General features: G+C 46.2%; 1 protein-coding gene across 6 annotated transcripts in view; it reads right to left on the reverse strand.

Moving 5' to 3' along the window:
• Rubcn (rubicon autophagy regulator) overlaps positions 1–15,041 on the reverse strand; it is a 54,728-nt gene that overhangs the window by 22,694 nt on the left and 16,993 nt on the right. For all 6 annotated transcript variants that reach the window (XM_029470263.1, XM_029470262.1, XM_029470261.1 and 3 more), the window contains exons 2-6: positions 12,931–13,084; positions 5,416–5,499; positions 3,553–3,712; positions 2,935–3,041; positions 234–393 (exon numbers count right to left, since the gene is read on the reverse strand). In XM_029470263.1, coding sequence (XP_029326123.1) covers positions 234–393; positions 2,935–3,041; positions 3,553–3,712; positions 5,416–5,499; positions 12,931–12,969 — 550 coding nt within the window. In that variant the 5' untranslated portion in view covers positions 12,970–13,084. The remainder of the gene's footprint in view (positions 1–233; positions 394–2,934; positions 3,042–3,552; positions 3,713–5,415; positions 5,500–12,930; positions 13,085–15,041) is intronic.

The following is a 15,041-nucleotide window of genomic DNA, read 5'->3' on the forward strand; positions in this document are numbered from 1 at the left end:
CAGAACAGAACCAACACATGAATGAAAGAAAAATGGAAGGGAGGGAGGGAGGGAAAGAGGGAGGGGAGAAGGAAGGAAGGAAGGAAGGAAGGAAGGAAGGAAGGAAGGAAGGAAGGAAGGAAGGAAGGAAGGGGCTAAAAAACAAAAGGCAGTAGGGTCTGGCCTGTGAGCACTCCCAGAGTCCTCTACTTTCCAGGCCTAAAATACACACAGCAATCACACATCACCCATACCTGAGCTGTGGCTGGACTGTGGCATGGACTGAAGGCTGGAGGAGGACCCAAAGTAGGAATGCTGAGCATAGCTAGCTGGAGGGGTGTATGTGGAACCTGGCAGAGCGGTCAGACTCTGGCTCTTTGTGACCAGCAGCGGGCTCTCCTGCTTTCTGGCAAACTAAAAACAAAACAAAGCAAAGCAAAGCAAAACAAACCGTTTCAGAGTGGAGCACAAAGGCCTCGGATGAGAGGCATTCATCACCGCAGAGACCTGACAGAACTAGTCTTTGGCAGTGCACCTGGACCATGGCTACGCTCTACCTAGTGTAGGACACTGACACTGTGAAGTGCTGCTGTACCCACAGCTCTGCCCTGAAATCCTAGTGTATCTTCCCCTGTAAGCAGTGCAGTAATGAACCTAAGCCCGGGAAGGAGGTCCAGGAGCACAGGTCACTTGCTCTGCAAGCGTGAGGACGGGGGTTCATATCCCCAACACCAGTGTAAAACCCAGGTGGGCGTGGCGGCCTGCATGGGAAGGAGAGGACCTCAGGGGCAAGCTGGCTACTTACATTATCAGCTGTTAGCAACAAACTCCAGGTTCATCTAGAGACCCTGCCTCAGTATATAAGATAGAGAGCAATCAAGGGAGACACACCCAACACCAGTCTCTGGTTTCCATATGCAGATACAGATACACAAATGCATGTGTGTCTGCATGCACTAGTATACCCACACATATGGGAACAGGCATACAAACATATATGTATACCACACATAAATACATATCGAAAATTATGCATGTGGAATCGAAAGTCAGAGAGACTGGTGGTCTAAGCCATGCATGTCACTTACAAGCATCTGACCTAGGTGCTGGGTGAGAAGGCAAGTGTGCACTTCAGTGACTTTTTTTCTTTTTACTTTTTAGACAGGGCCTTGCTATGTCGCTGGCCTGATACTCATGATGCAGTTCAAACTATCCTGCCCTCAAGCTTGTGTCAATACCCCTGCCTCTTAGCCTGCTAGGAGCTGGGGTTACGACAGTGAGCCACCATGCCTGGTCCTGGCTCCTAGTAACTCAACTTCTTTTCTTATTTTCTTCTTTTGTGGTAGGTCGTACATCCTTATGTATGCATGTGTGTACCTGTGCACAAACGTGTGGAAGCCAGAGGTCACTACCGGGTGACCTCCTATATCATCCACCGCCACCTTTTAGAGACAGGGTCTCTCACTGAACCTGAGGTTTCCAGTTAGGCTAGACCAGTGGTTCTCAACCCACGGGTCCTTTGGGGGTCAAGTGACCCTTTTGTAGGGGTCAACTATGACCACTGGAAAACAGAGATATTTACATGATTCATAACAGCAGCAAAATTACAGTTATGAAGTAGCAACAAAAATAATTTTCTGGCTGGGTTCACCACAACACGAGGAACTGTATTAAATGGTCTTGGCATTGGAAGGTTGAGAATCACTGCAACTGGCCAGCAATCCCCAGTGCTGCAGCCAGACATGCACATCTCCATGCGTGGCTGCACATGGCTTCTGGGAACCTGAACTGAGGTCCTCCTGCTTTTGTAACAAGCACTTCACCCACTGAGCCATCTCCCCAACCCTTGGGTGACTTTCTTTATAAAGAGATAATGCCTTCCTCCCAGAGTCACGGGGATTAAATAGACAGCACGTGCTTTTTAGTACTGCAGCATGCCTGGCACAGGGGAAAGTTCTGTGGATGGTGACCACAGTCAACATTAAACAACTAGGAGAGACAGGAGAACTCCATTCTACAAGGTGTTTGGATTGAAATGCTAACAATGGGGTGGGGAGTTTTGCTCCCTTCCCTTCCCTTTCCTTCCCTTCCCTCCCCTCCTCTTCTCTTCTAGGCCCCTCACCCTCCTTCTCCCCTCCTCTTTCCTTTTTCCTTTTTAAGATCGGACCTCATAACTTGGAACTTACAATAATAGTGCAGGCTGGACTCAAACTCTGACCCTTCGGTCTCAACCTCCCGAGTGCTGGGGATTATAAGTGTTGGCCACCTTGATACAGCTACTTGATCAACAGGGAACCTCAGCTGAGAAAAATGCCTCCATCAGGTTGTCGAGCAGGCAAGTGTACATGTTCTGGTTGTTCTACACGTTGTGTTTGTGCAGCTAAGTGTTCTTCTAGGATTGCTACAGTGGGAGAGGGTGCTGTGTCTGAGTCTTTGTCTGCTTTTGTAGCTTGTTATACTGGTTTGATTGATACCCCGGGAGGCCTGCTCCTTTCTAAGGTGAGGCGGATCTGGGGGAGAGGGAAGGCGGAGGGGAAACTTCAGATGGAATGGAATATATGAGAAAAGAATAGAAAACAAAACAAAACAAACAAAAAACCAGGCTGAGCAAGCCATGGGAGGAGGCAAGCGAGGAAGCAGCATCCTTCCATGGCCTCAGCATCAGCTCCTGCCTTGAGTTCCTGTCTCAGTGGACTGTGACTCAGGGTGTATAAACCAAATCAACTCTTCCCTCGCCAACATCTGCTCTAGGTCAAGATGTTTTGTTACAGCAATAGAGAGCAGACGAAGACAGCAGGCACATCCCACCACACCCAACTCTTTACAAGCATTGGAAAAAATAAGTCTGTCAGCGCACAGCTGCCTCAGTGAGGAAGTCATGGGCTCCCGTGGCATGCACATCACGGTGAAGTGGAGAGGCCAGGACAGACACGGGCAATCCTTCGCCCCTTTTACCATGGATGCATCGATCTGAGCCAAAAGACGGGGGTTGTTCTGTTCCACTGCTTCCAGGCACTGGAGCATGGCTGTGACGTGGGCGTCACTCAGCAGGAAGGCAGTTTCTAGGAAGAAAAGAGGTACCACAGTGCTGAAGAGAGAAGCTCAGAGAAAGAGACAGTGAGGGAAAGCAGAGCTGAGGGAAAGCAAGCAGGCTTCTGTGTAGAGAAGGGACTTGGGGACAAGTAAAGTCTAGGAAAGCCAAGCTGTGTGCAGTCTAACGTAAGAAGTCTCAAAACCAGAAAGGCCCAGAATTGGATCCTGGCCCTGGGTACCTCTGGCCAAATCCGCGAGGCTCTCTGCCTAGAAGATATCAGTCCTACTGTCAAGCGCAGCACATAAAGTACTCTGCTCGTGGCCTTTCCTCTCACAGTCTGCGTGGAGCAGCACAGCAACACCTTAGCATAGGTGTGCTTTGTGGGAGGTGAAAGGAAGGCTGGCTGCGTGTTTCTCAGTAGAGTCTATGCTGTCAAGTGAGAATTAGGAGACGCTGGCTTCAAAAGTACTATACAGAGGACATGAGAGATGGAAGACAACACAGAAGTACATGCAAAGCCCCGTGTGGCCTCTACTTACCTGTGTAGAATTTTCTGATGTACTGTCTGTCCCCGAGCAGAGGCCGGAGCTGGGCTGAGAGGCAGTGGCACTGCAGGCTATGCTGCAGCCACAGCTCTGCAACAGCGCGCTCACTCACGCTGTCAGCGTCGCTCTGGTCGCTCTCATGCAAACTGATGAACTGGGGAGGCAAAGAGGCCCAAATCAAACACAGATCCTGGCAGACACAGTAAAGGGTAGGCTACCAAGAGGTATCCTCTCCAGCTAGCTTCCAGAAGGTATAGCAGGAGGAGAATAAAAGGATGGATGGATTGTCTACTCTATCAGGCCCCAGGTGAGCCCCAGGAGGTGATCCCAGGAGAAGCAAGGTTGTTACATTTGGCTCTTTGAGTCCTATCTCCAAAGAGGTACCTACTCTAGGATAGGCACAGGAAGGACTCAAAGGGCTGTGACCTCTTGACCTCTCTGACTCCTTTATTTCAGAAAGTCTGCAGAGAGAAATGTGGTATATGTGCATGTAGATGGTGGGTCTAAGGGAAGAAAAAAAATACGTCACCAAAGATTTACTTGAAAACAAATTTTTTCCAGTGCTTGCTTCTTTTATGCATTATGAGTGTTTTGCCTGAATATATGTTTGTGCATCACGTGGATGTGTCGCCTGAAGAGTTCAGAAGAAGGCATTACATTCCTGGGGACTGCAGTTACAGTGGGCTGTACGCATTGGGAATTGAATCCAGGTCCTCTGAAAGAAAAGCCAAGGCTCTTAACCAGTGAGCCATCCAGCCTCAAGGTTCTCTTAAAAATTCTAGTTCTAACCACCTCTGCCTGGAACCTCTTCCTCCTTCTGTGTTTCTAAGGACACGGTCTCACAGCTGGGATGAGCACCACGGAGTACATCAGTAGCAGTGGCTACAGTACAGGTGCTTAGGCGCGGCTGCACACGCCTGTTAACTCAAGCGCAGCCTGGGGCTACCTACTGAAGCTCTACCTCAGTAGACAGAACAGAATGAACAAATAAATGCAAGGAAGGGAGGGAGGGAGGGAAGAAAGGAAGGAAAGACGGTCCTGGACTTCCTCATACCCAGAAGGCCGGTTTGAGGCCCTGTGGCTTTGTTCTCTGGATGTTTAGAAGACAGTATACTTCCCGACCTCATCTGAGCAATGAATCCAACAGCGGGGATGAGTAGGAAACGAAGCAGGCCACACAAAGAGAAATGACGAGGGATGATGGATAGGGGGTTCGAGTTCTTTCCTTAATCTAACTTAGATGCATTTAAATTTCTCTATAACAAAAAGTTAAGAGCACACATAAAATGGTCGGTGATTATTCTAGAACCAGCTGTGTAACTTTGTTGGACTATATCCCTGGCTGGACACACGGAGCGCTGGGTAGAGCCGGAGACTCGAGAATCCAGAACAAGGCAAAGCTCGTAAGGAGGCCCTCAGAGCACTGGACTCTGGACTCTGGCCAGAAACTGCGCTCCTCTCTGTCTGCTGCACCTTTCTGCACTCAAACTCTTGCCACTGGGCCTAGACATTTTTGTCTGTGTGACTGTCATTGTTGTTTTAAGTCAGGGTCTCTCTGTGTAGGTTTGACTGTCTCAACTTGCTCTGTAGACCAGGCTGTTCTTGAACTCACAGAGATCCACCTGCCTCTGCCTATCAAGCTCTGGATTAAAGATGTGATATTTAAGAGTTTCATTAAGCTCTTTCCCAGGAGATGAGAAAGCACCCTGGAGTACTGAACCTGTAAGGCTGCTTGGTTGGTTAAGCCTCCCCTCTGAGTCGGTGACTGCTATCTCAGGGAGCAAAGACTCTTCCAACAGAATACCCGTGAAGACTTGCAGCCACACCCCAGTGAGCCAGCTCCCCTTTCACTCTTACCTTCTCAACGTGAAGGGCTGAGTGCGGGCTGAGCCACCGAATGTCTTTCACAAACTGCCAGTAATCAGCCTGGCGGCAACACACCTGCCAAACAAACACCAGCGTGAGCAGATGCCACTCGCCCAAAGTCCCAGTCAGCTGTTGATAGTGAGAGAGAGAGGGACAGACAGACAGACAGACAGAGATAGACAGAGAGAAACAAAGGCTGGACCCAGCAGCACGGGTCTGTAATATCAACTCTTGCAAGGTGGAGGCAGAAGATCTTGAGTGCAAAGAGGAGATCTTATTTCCAAAACAAGAAAACAGAACAGCAGGGCGGGAAGGAGGAGGGGAGGGGAGGAGGGAGAGGCTGAGCACAGCCTGCTTCCACAGGCTGCCCGGTTTGTGTATATGGGTGCATGTGTCCCCATGTTCACAGAGATCAAGCTTGGGTGAGCAGCCTCAGGAGCGCCTTTCCCTGTTTTTGTGATGTCTCTCAGTAGAGCTCCACGGTGGGCTGGCCTGCCTGGCTGGCCTGTGAATGCCAAGGAGCCTCCCGTCTCTGCCTCGCCAGCACTGGATTACAGTGAGCAGCCACCTCCCCTGGGTTCTGGAGACTGAACCCAGTTCCTTGCATGGGCGCACTCTACTGGCTGAGCCCTAACCCTTCATTCTCCTGGAGAGGCCCAGCCCGCCGGCATATGATCTGCATATGATCTGCATATGATCTGCATATGGTCTGGAAGGCGCACAGTGAGGGTTACCTGCCTTCTCATCACCTGCCTTCTCATCGCTTTCTCTGCACTGTTCAGTTCCCCACAAGGTAGTTCTTAATACTAATCCAACTAGTTAAAAACAAACAAACAAACAAAAACTAAGGCTCTTGGTTCTAGTCCCAAGGACTGGGGGGTGGGGGTGGGGTCAATGGTAGGGACCACTATAAAGAATTATATGCCCATTCATTGGAAAACATGTAACGATAGTTAAATTTCAGCCAGGAGAGTGCTGGGTTCAATCTCCAGAACTCAGGTGATGTAGCGCTCACTGCAACCCAGTGAGACAGGCAGCTGGGATTCATTTCATCTACCAAACCTGAACTAAGAGCACACAGAAAACCTCAACAGAGCAATGAATGATACTTTTTAAATCATTGGCAAAATATGTCCCAATACAACAGAGCTCACAACCAGATGGCTCCGAGACAAATTACCAACCTCTAAAAAGCTGTGATATAAAGCCAGACAAAAACAGAACAAAACAAATAAACAAAAAAACAAAAACTGTTGGCCAAAATCCCCAATGAACATAAATACAAAGCTTGTCAATAAGCACTAACAACCTGAATCTACGAGCACATTAAAGAGACTGTACGCCAGCCAACAAGATGGCTCAGTGGGTAAGCACGCCTGCGACCAGGCCTGCCAACCTGAGTTAGATTCCCAGAACCAATATGGTGGGGAGAGAGAACCAACCCTGAGTGCGTGCCGCCCTCAATAAATAAGTAAATGTAGAAATGTTTTTAAAAGATGATATGATCTACAATGCAATCCTTACGCCTAAGGCTCAGGGGAAACAGCTGTAAGAGCCAGAGGTTAAGGTGCCTGCTGAGGGGCAGCGACTGCTGTGACAGGGAAGCTGCACGCACCATGAAATCTTAACAATATGATTGCCTAAGTAAGACCGGCACAGTGACAACATCGGTTGAAATGCCAGAGTGGAGGGGAATATTTTCCAGGGCCTCACCCCTAGATGGGAGAGCTACAGATAATCAGTAGCCGCTTAAAAATGACAAATCTGTCTTCTCCAGAGATTTCTATGTTATTAGCATATTCTCATCACTATTTTACACCTTGTCCTTTTCACTTAACACACCTTCTAACTGACCCCAAATCACAGCTTTAATATAGTGTGTGTGTGTACGCCTGCCTCAAATTTATGTCACAGTGTACAGAGGATCTGAGGGTAGCTGGCAGGAGTTGGTTCCCTAATTCTACCAAGTTGGTCCCTCAAGTGGTTAGACTTGGCAGCAAGCACTCACTGAGACATCTTGTTAGCCCATTAGGTCGTTTTTATAATTCGTATGTGTAGATATATTTTAAAATATACGTGTGTATACATATTTAATATAAAAACCAGGAGCTGAGCATGGTACCCCATGTCTGTAGACGCATACAGGAGACAGAGCAGGAGGATCTCAAGTAGAAGGTTAGCCTGGGCTACATTGCAAGATCCTATCTCAAAAATGCAAAACAAATGCAAACAATGAGGACACATAAAAAGAAGTTATTTGTATTACTTTTGTAAGTACACACACTCTGGAAGGAAGCTAGTAAAAGTAGTAACTCACAGGACCAGAAGATAATGAGAGACTTTTCACAGGGTTTCTCTGTGTAGCCCTGGCTGACCTGGAACTCACTTTGTAGACCAGGCTGGCCTCGAACTCAGAAATCCGCCTGCCTCTGCCTCCCGAGTGCTGGGATTAAAGGCGTGCTCCACCACACCCGGCTTCACTATATTTTTTTATACTCTTAAGTTTTTTTAGGGCTGGAGAAATGGCTCAGTGGTTAAGAGCACTGACTGCTCCTCTGAAGGTCCTGAGTTCAAACCACATGGCGGCTCACAACCATCTGTAATGAGATCTGACACCCTCTTCTGGCATCTAAAGACAGCTACAGTGTTATTAGATATAATAGTAAATGAACCTTAAAAAATTCTTTTTTAGCCATGTAACCATGTAAAGTGTATTATATAGTCAAAAATTAAACATTTTAAAGTAAGTTACCAAGTGACACACATGGTACAATCTTAACTATCTTAAAAGGCATAAAATTAACTTTTAAATATAAGAATTTAAATATACAAAAAATAAAATAAAATATAGAACATCCAAAAGAGTGCTAAAAGTAATATTATTACTTGGTATTAAGTTTATGAGTGAGGTTTATTTTTCTGAGTCTTTATGGCACATGTTAAAGTGTGAACAAGTAAGGAATATATTATGAGCGGGGCACAGGGGCACACAACTTTAATCCTAGTACTTGGGAAGCAGAGGCCAGCCTGGTCTACAGACTGAGTTCCAAGACAACCAGGGCTACAGAGAAACCCTATTGTTTTTTTTGTTTTTTGTTTTTTTTGAGGGGGGGATGGCTTCAACAAAATGAAGCTACCTTAGGCTAGAGAGATACTTAGGCTAGAGAGATACGGCTCTGAGGTTAGGAGTGCAGACTGCTCTCGCACAGGGCAGAGACCAGCATTCACATGAGGCCCACAACTACCTGCAACTTCAGTTCCAGGGCATCCAATGCCCTCTTCTGGCTTCCATGGGCACTGGGCACACACATGGTGCACATACATACATACATGTAGACAATATACACATAAAAAGTAAATAATTTTAACTGGGCCATCTACACTGCTAAAGCAGTTTCTTCTTGTGCTGGGGAGGGGCCCTTTCACCTCTTAGCTGAGCCATCTCAGGAACTGTCTCCACATTCGTAAGCGGCAGAGCAGAGACGTTATCAATACACCTGGCCTCAGGAAAGGTGGCCCAGATGCAGCTGGTAACAACGAGATCCCACTAAGACTACAGTCATGCCATTTCAGCTTCCCGGGGTCCCCAAGTGATTAAAACAAACCACAGCTCACGTCCATAGCACATCCTTTTGAAAACAAAGAGGAGAAATGACCAACAGGAATCATGTGTCCCTTCCTCTTTCCAAGGGCACAACACCCAGAATAGCTTCCTGATGACACAGCAGGCTGAAACCTTTGAAAGCACTAAACTTTCTAGAAGGAAACGACAGGGGAAAAACAAGTCTGATGCTGACTTTAACTCTTAGACCTTAACAAGGCACAGGGCCACAATAAAACTGACGTGCAGCTTCTGTTTCAGGCCTCTGTGGACTAAGCGCCTATCCATGCTGCACGTGTGTCTGCTCCCACTTACTGATGCTAGTGTGGTAAGTGCTCACACACATTCTTAAATTGCTTCCTTCTGAAGGAGGGGGCTTCTATAGGATAGCTTTCATGCTATTTTTTTTTTTTTAAGAATTCTAAAAAGAGCCGGGCGTTGGTGGCGCACGCCTTTAATCCCAGCGCTTGGGAGGAAGAGGCAGGCAGATTTCTAAGTTTGAGGCCAGCCTGGTCTACAGAGTGAGTTCCAGGACAGCCAGGGCTATACAGAGAAACCCTGTCTCGAAAAACAAAAAACAAAAACAAAAACAAAAACAAAAAATTCTAAAAAGATAAGCTATACCATTCTGCATCTGCAAGCTTGTTTTATTTGAGAGTCTCATCAACATTTCTCCCTTTGTGGTACAGATGGTGAAACTATCATGTAATCTGGTTATGTTACTATGTGACAATGTAAAATTAGTAACAGGGCCAAGAAAAGAACCTTTGTTATCAAGGCACAAGCACTTTAACCACCGAATGACAGCACCACTAATCTGGTAGCTATTTTGGTCACCAGCCTGGGAAACTTGCACTTTGTTTTTAACAAAACATTCTGGCATGAATCCCAAACTTGTGAATGGAACACTGGGTAGTTCAGTGCTACAAATGAGCATAAAGAACACCAAGATGGGATGCAGTCTCCTGAGAGATAATATACTTAGCTGCACCCTGCTTGTTGGGTGGGGCAGCCAACCACAGGATAGTGTGAGGGAGACAGCAGGTTCAGATCTGGAGCTCAGCACCGAGGTCTGAGCTGAGTGTCAAGGTGCATGGGTGACAAGAGACTGCTTCAAGGAAATGGGGGTGGGGTGGGGGCACAAGAGTACACACAGTGACTCCATCTTTAGAACCCTGTAATGGGCAAGGGACATGGCTCAGCAGGTGAGGGTACTGGCTATGTCTAATGCTCTGAGTTCCAACCCTAGGACCCACATGGTGGAAGGACAGATCTGAGTCCTGAAAGTTGCCCACTGATCTTCACATACATGTACATAAATAAATAAATATCATTTTTTAAAAAATGTTTAATCCAAGAAGAAATTCAGGTACAGAAACTGAAAGAATGGTCGAAGACTCAGGACAATGCTTCCTGTGGCATCAGAAGATAATACCATGCAAATCAAGAAGCGACGGTGGTCAATAGCACTGATTTATTAACCAAGGGAGAAATGGGTCTTGAATTAGATAACATGGATGCCATTTTCTTCTTTGTTTTTTTTTGAGATAAGTCTCTCTGTGCAGCTCTGGCTGTCCTGGAACTCACTCTGTAGACCAGGCTGGCCTCCAACTGCCTCTGCCTCCCGAGTGTTGGGATTAAGGGGATGGCATTTTCTTAAACAGCATTGCAAGATCTCCAGTGGTACGGAAGATAATAAGATTTCACTAAATCAAGTTGTCTTCAAATTTTCAATGTTCTTAATTATATATATCACAGGACAACATGCAATAGGAAAACAATTTATTAATTACTTTAAATTTTTATTAATTATTTTTGTACGTTTGTGCACCATACATGCTATGGTGTCTATGTGGCAGTCAGAGACAATTGGCAGTTAGTTCTCTTCTTCTGTCAAGTGTGTCTGAGAAATTGGACTCAGGTTGTTAGGTGTGGTGACACATGCCTTTACCTGCCAAGCACCTCACTGGTTACATGTCACAAGGTATGCAAGACAAATTTATACTCTGCCTTATTTACTGTTCTATAGCTCTTCTTTATAACTACTACACTTATTTATACAGATGAGACTATGACTATGGCTGATAAAAATGGTTCCTAGTGGCCAGAGAGATGGTTCAGTTGTTAAGAGTACTGGCTCTCTTCCAGTGGGCATGGGTTTAATTCTAGCACCCAGTTACAAGCATCTGTTAACTAGTCCCAGGGATCTGACGCCCTCCTCTGGTCTCTGAGGCGCCAGGCATCAGGCAGCATACAGATAAGCATTCAGGCAAATTAACATAAATATAAATAAGTAAATAATGTAAAAATAGTCACTCGAAAAAAAGAAAGAAGGAAGGAAGGAAGGAAGGAAGGAAGGAAGGAAGGAAGGAAGGAAGGAAGGAAAGAGAGAAAGAAAGAAAGAAAGAAAGAAAGAAAGAAAGAAAGGAAGAAAGAAAGAAAGAAAAAAAGAAAGGAAGAAAGGAAGAAAGGAAGAAAGGAAGATAGATAGATAGATAGATAGATAGATGCTAGGCACTGTGACACGCCCTGGGAGGGAGAGGCAGGTGGATCTCTGTGAGTTCCAGGCCAGCCTGCTTCTGCCTCCCAGGTACCAGCTTGGTTTACACAGTGAGTTCCAGGGCTGCCAGGGGTACACAATGAGATCCTGTCTCAAAAGAGCAAAAAGAAGCCGGGCGTGGTGGCACACGCCTTTAATCCCAGCACTCGGAAGGCAGAGGCAGGTGGATTTCTGAGTTCGAGGCCAGCCTGGTCTATAAAGTGAGTTCCAGGACAGCCAGGGCTATACAGAGAAACCCTGTCTCGAAAAACCAAAAACCAAAAAAAAAAAAAAAGCAAAAAGAACAACAACAGAAACAAAGAAACAACAAAAACAAAGCCTTCTAAGATGCCATGTTCAGGCCCTAGAATCTAAGGGACTATAGTTGTTAATCTATAACAACTATAAAAGTAACAATCTATAGTTGTTACTTTTTTATGGAAAAAGGGACTTTTCAGTTGGGATTGACTCAGTACTCTAGAGATGGACCATCAAGGCAGGACCAATGTTATTATAAGGGCCCTTAAGAAAGAGCTCATAGCCGGGCATGGTGGTACACCCCTTTAATCCCAGCACTCAGGAGGCAGAGGCAGGTGGATCTCTGAGTTCGAGGCCAGCTTGGTCTACAGAGTAAGTTCCAGGGCAGCCAGGGCTACACAGAGAAACCCTGTCTGGAAAAAATCAAAAGAAAAAAAAAAAGGAAGAGCTCACAGAAAGGAAAGGTGATATAAAGGCAGGAATACATTTCGAGACATTATGCTACTGGCTCTGAAAAGTGGGGGCCAAGAGCCAAAGAATACAAGGGACACAGCTTGGAAGCTGAAAAGACTAGAAAGAAGAAATTTTTAGACTGGCGATGGTGGCCCAGGCCTTTAGTCCTAGCACTCAGGAGGAGGCAGAGGCAGGCAGACCTCTGCAGTTCAAGGTCAGCCTGGTCCAGTGAGTTCCAGGTCAGCCAGGGCTATGCAGGAAAACCCTGTCTTGAAACAAAGAAATAAACAAAACAACATCAGAAGAAGAGGAGGTGGGGAGGAGGAGGAAGAGGACAGGAAGAAGAGGTGGTGGAGGAGGAAGAGAAGAAATTAAGGAAGAACTGTTTAGAATTTCCTAGCACAGTACAGCACAGTTTGAGCCTAATGAACTTACTTGAGAATTCTGACCTCAGGAGGGAAAAGATAATAAGTCTATAAGTAGCCAACAGTTTCACCTGTGTTTTAGAATCGACAGGAACCAGACGGATGTCCCCTCTTGCTGATGTGTCCCCTGACCCCTGCAGTTTTCTCACTGCTCTGACACCTGTGGCATATCCGGCACCAAGGGAGCCGGAGCTGGGCACGGAGCGGGGGAGGGGATGAGCTCTACATACCTGGTCATGGATGAGCCCATGATACAGGATGTTCTGCATGTCCCTGCACAGCCGCTCCAGGCCACCATACTTGGACCAGACATTGGGGCAGTTGGCTGACACCAAACCTTCCACGGTCGTCTTCAAATTACCCAGCAGCTGCCAGTGCTCTCTCCTGAAATCAAACCCAATGGTTAGCTAGGTCTGTTGTGCCTGATCCTCATCATACAGATCAAAAGATAAATAAATAAAAATAAGAGGAAGAGAAAAAAGGATCTCCTGCCCTACATCCTAACCTTCTCTCCCCTATTAATTTTTCACTTCAACATTAGGGCCCACCCTAGAGCATTACTGTTATAAAGACTCACTTACATGGCATATTATGTATATTTGTGGTTTTAGGAGGGCATTCCACTAAAGATTCATTTCTGAGCCAGGCAGTGGCGCTACACACCTTTAATCCCAGCACTAGGGAGGCAGAGGCAGGCGGATTTCTGAGTTTGAGGCCAACCTGGTCTATACAGTGAGTGTCAGGACAGCACAGGCTACACAGAGAAACTGTCTCAAAAAAGCAACAAAAGATCCATTTCTGAATAATGATAATATATAGGCAAAAGATGAAAACACCTGTCTACAATCACAAATATTTTTTAAAATTCTCATGTGAACGGATGTTTTTGCCTACCTATCTGCCTGTAACCACGTGCATGCATGGTGATGGTGGAAGCAGAAGGGGGCATCGGAATGACAGGTGGCTGTGAGCTGTCATGTAGGTGCTACGAATTGAACCCGTACTCCGGAAGAGCAGAAAGTGCTCTTTACCACTGACTGACTTCTCCAGCCCAAAGTCAGAAGAAGCCTTTTATGTTAGAAACCAAGCCCAAGCCATCGGCCCTGCTTCTTATTCACTATATTCCCAAGCAGTAAGTGGAGCATAGTAAAGGGCAGAGGGTACCTCTCTCTCTCTCTCTCTCTCTCTCTCACACACACACACACACACACACAATTACAGATAAGAACACAGACGACTTGTAACTTTTTTTTTTGAGACAGTCTCATGTATTCTAGGCTGCCCTAGACCTCACTGAGTAGCTGAGGGTAACTTTAAATTTGTGATCTTAGCCGGGCAGTGGTGACACACGCCTTTAATCCCAGCACTCAGGAGGCAGAGGCAGGCAAATTTCTGAGTTCGAGGCCAGCCTGGTCTACAGAGTGAGTTCCAGAACAGCCAGAGCTACCCAGAGAAACCCTGTCTCAAACAAACAAACAAACAAACAAACAAACAAACAAGTAAAAAATTGTGATCTTATTGTTACTACATCCCAAGTGCTGAGATGACAGGTGCCTGCTACCTGCTCTGGTTTTACACAGTGCTAGAGATCAATCAAACCCAGGGCTTTCTTGTGCCAGACAAACACTCTTAACTACTGAGCTGCATCCCCAGGTCACCCATTTTTTTTTCCTGTGTTTTTTTTTTTTTTTTTTGGTTTTTCGAGACAGGGTTTCTCTGTATAGCCCTGGCTGTCCTGGAACTCACTTTGTAGACCAGGCTAGCCTCGAACTCAGAAATCCACCTGCCTCTGCCTCCTGAGTGCTGGGATTAAAGGCGTGCGCCACCACGCCCGGCTTTCCTGTGATTTTTAAGTGGATATTAAAACAAAAAGGTTTCAAGTTTGCACTGAAGTCACTTTGAGACATGTCCTCACACCAGGCAGTTGTCACCTTCTACTAGATTCCATTGGAAAAGTCAGAAAATTACTGCCCTTGATCAAACTGGTTCCTCGTAATCCCTAGCATTTTCTCACCACAGCTTTTAAACTGTAAAAACTCAAAGCCAAGTGCAGTTGAAGGCAGGAGCTGGCTGTGCTGACCCACGGGACAAGGAGAGCGGGAGGGGATGATGTGTTGCTCTTGGCCTCTTAGCCCCGACTATTAACTGCACACATTACATCATCTTCTTTTTCATTAGTAGACTGTTGCTCTTTCCTCTTTTCATGGTGGTTACAGGAAACAGAAAAGATCTTCATCAGGAAAGGTAATCCTGAGTACTTTAAATCGCACACACCAGCAGGGGAAGGATTCTGAATTCTAATTCCTTCCATTGATACAAAACTGACTTTTGTGCCTTCCCT

The sequence above is a fragment of the Mus caroli genome, chromosome 16 (assembly GCF_900094665.2).
Source record: "Mus caroli chromosome 16, CAROLI_EIJ_v1.1, whole genome shotgun sequence".
NCBI classification, from domain to species: Eukaryota; Metazoa; Chordata; class Mammalia; order Rodentia; family Muridae; genus Mus; species Mus caroli.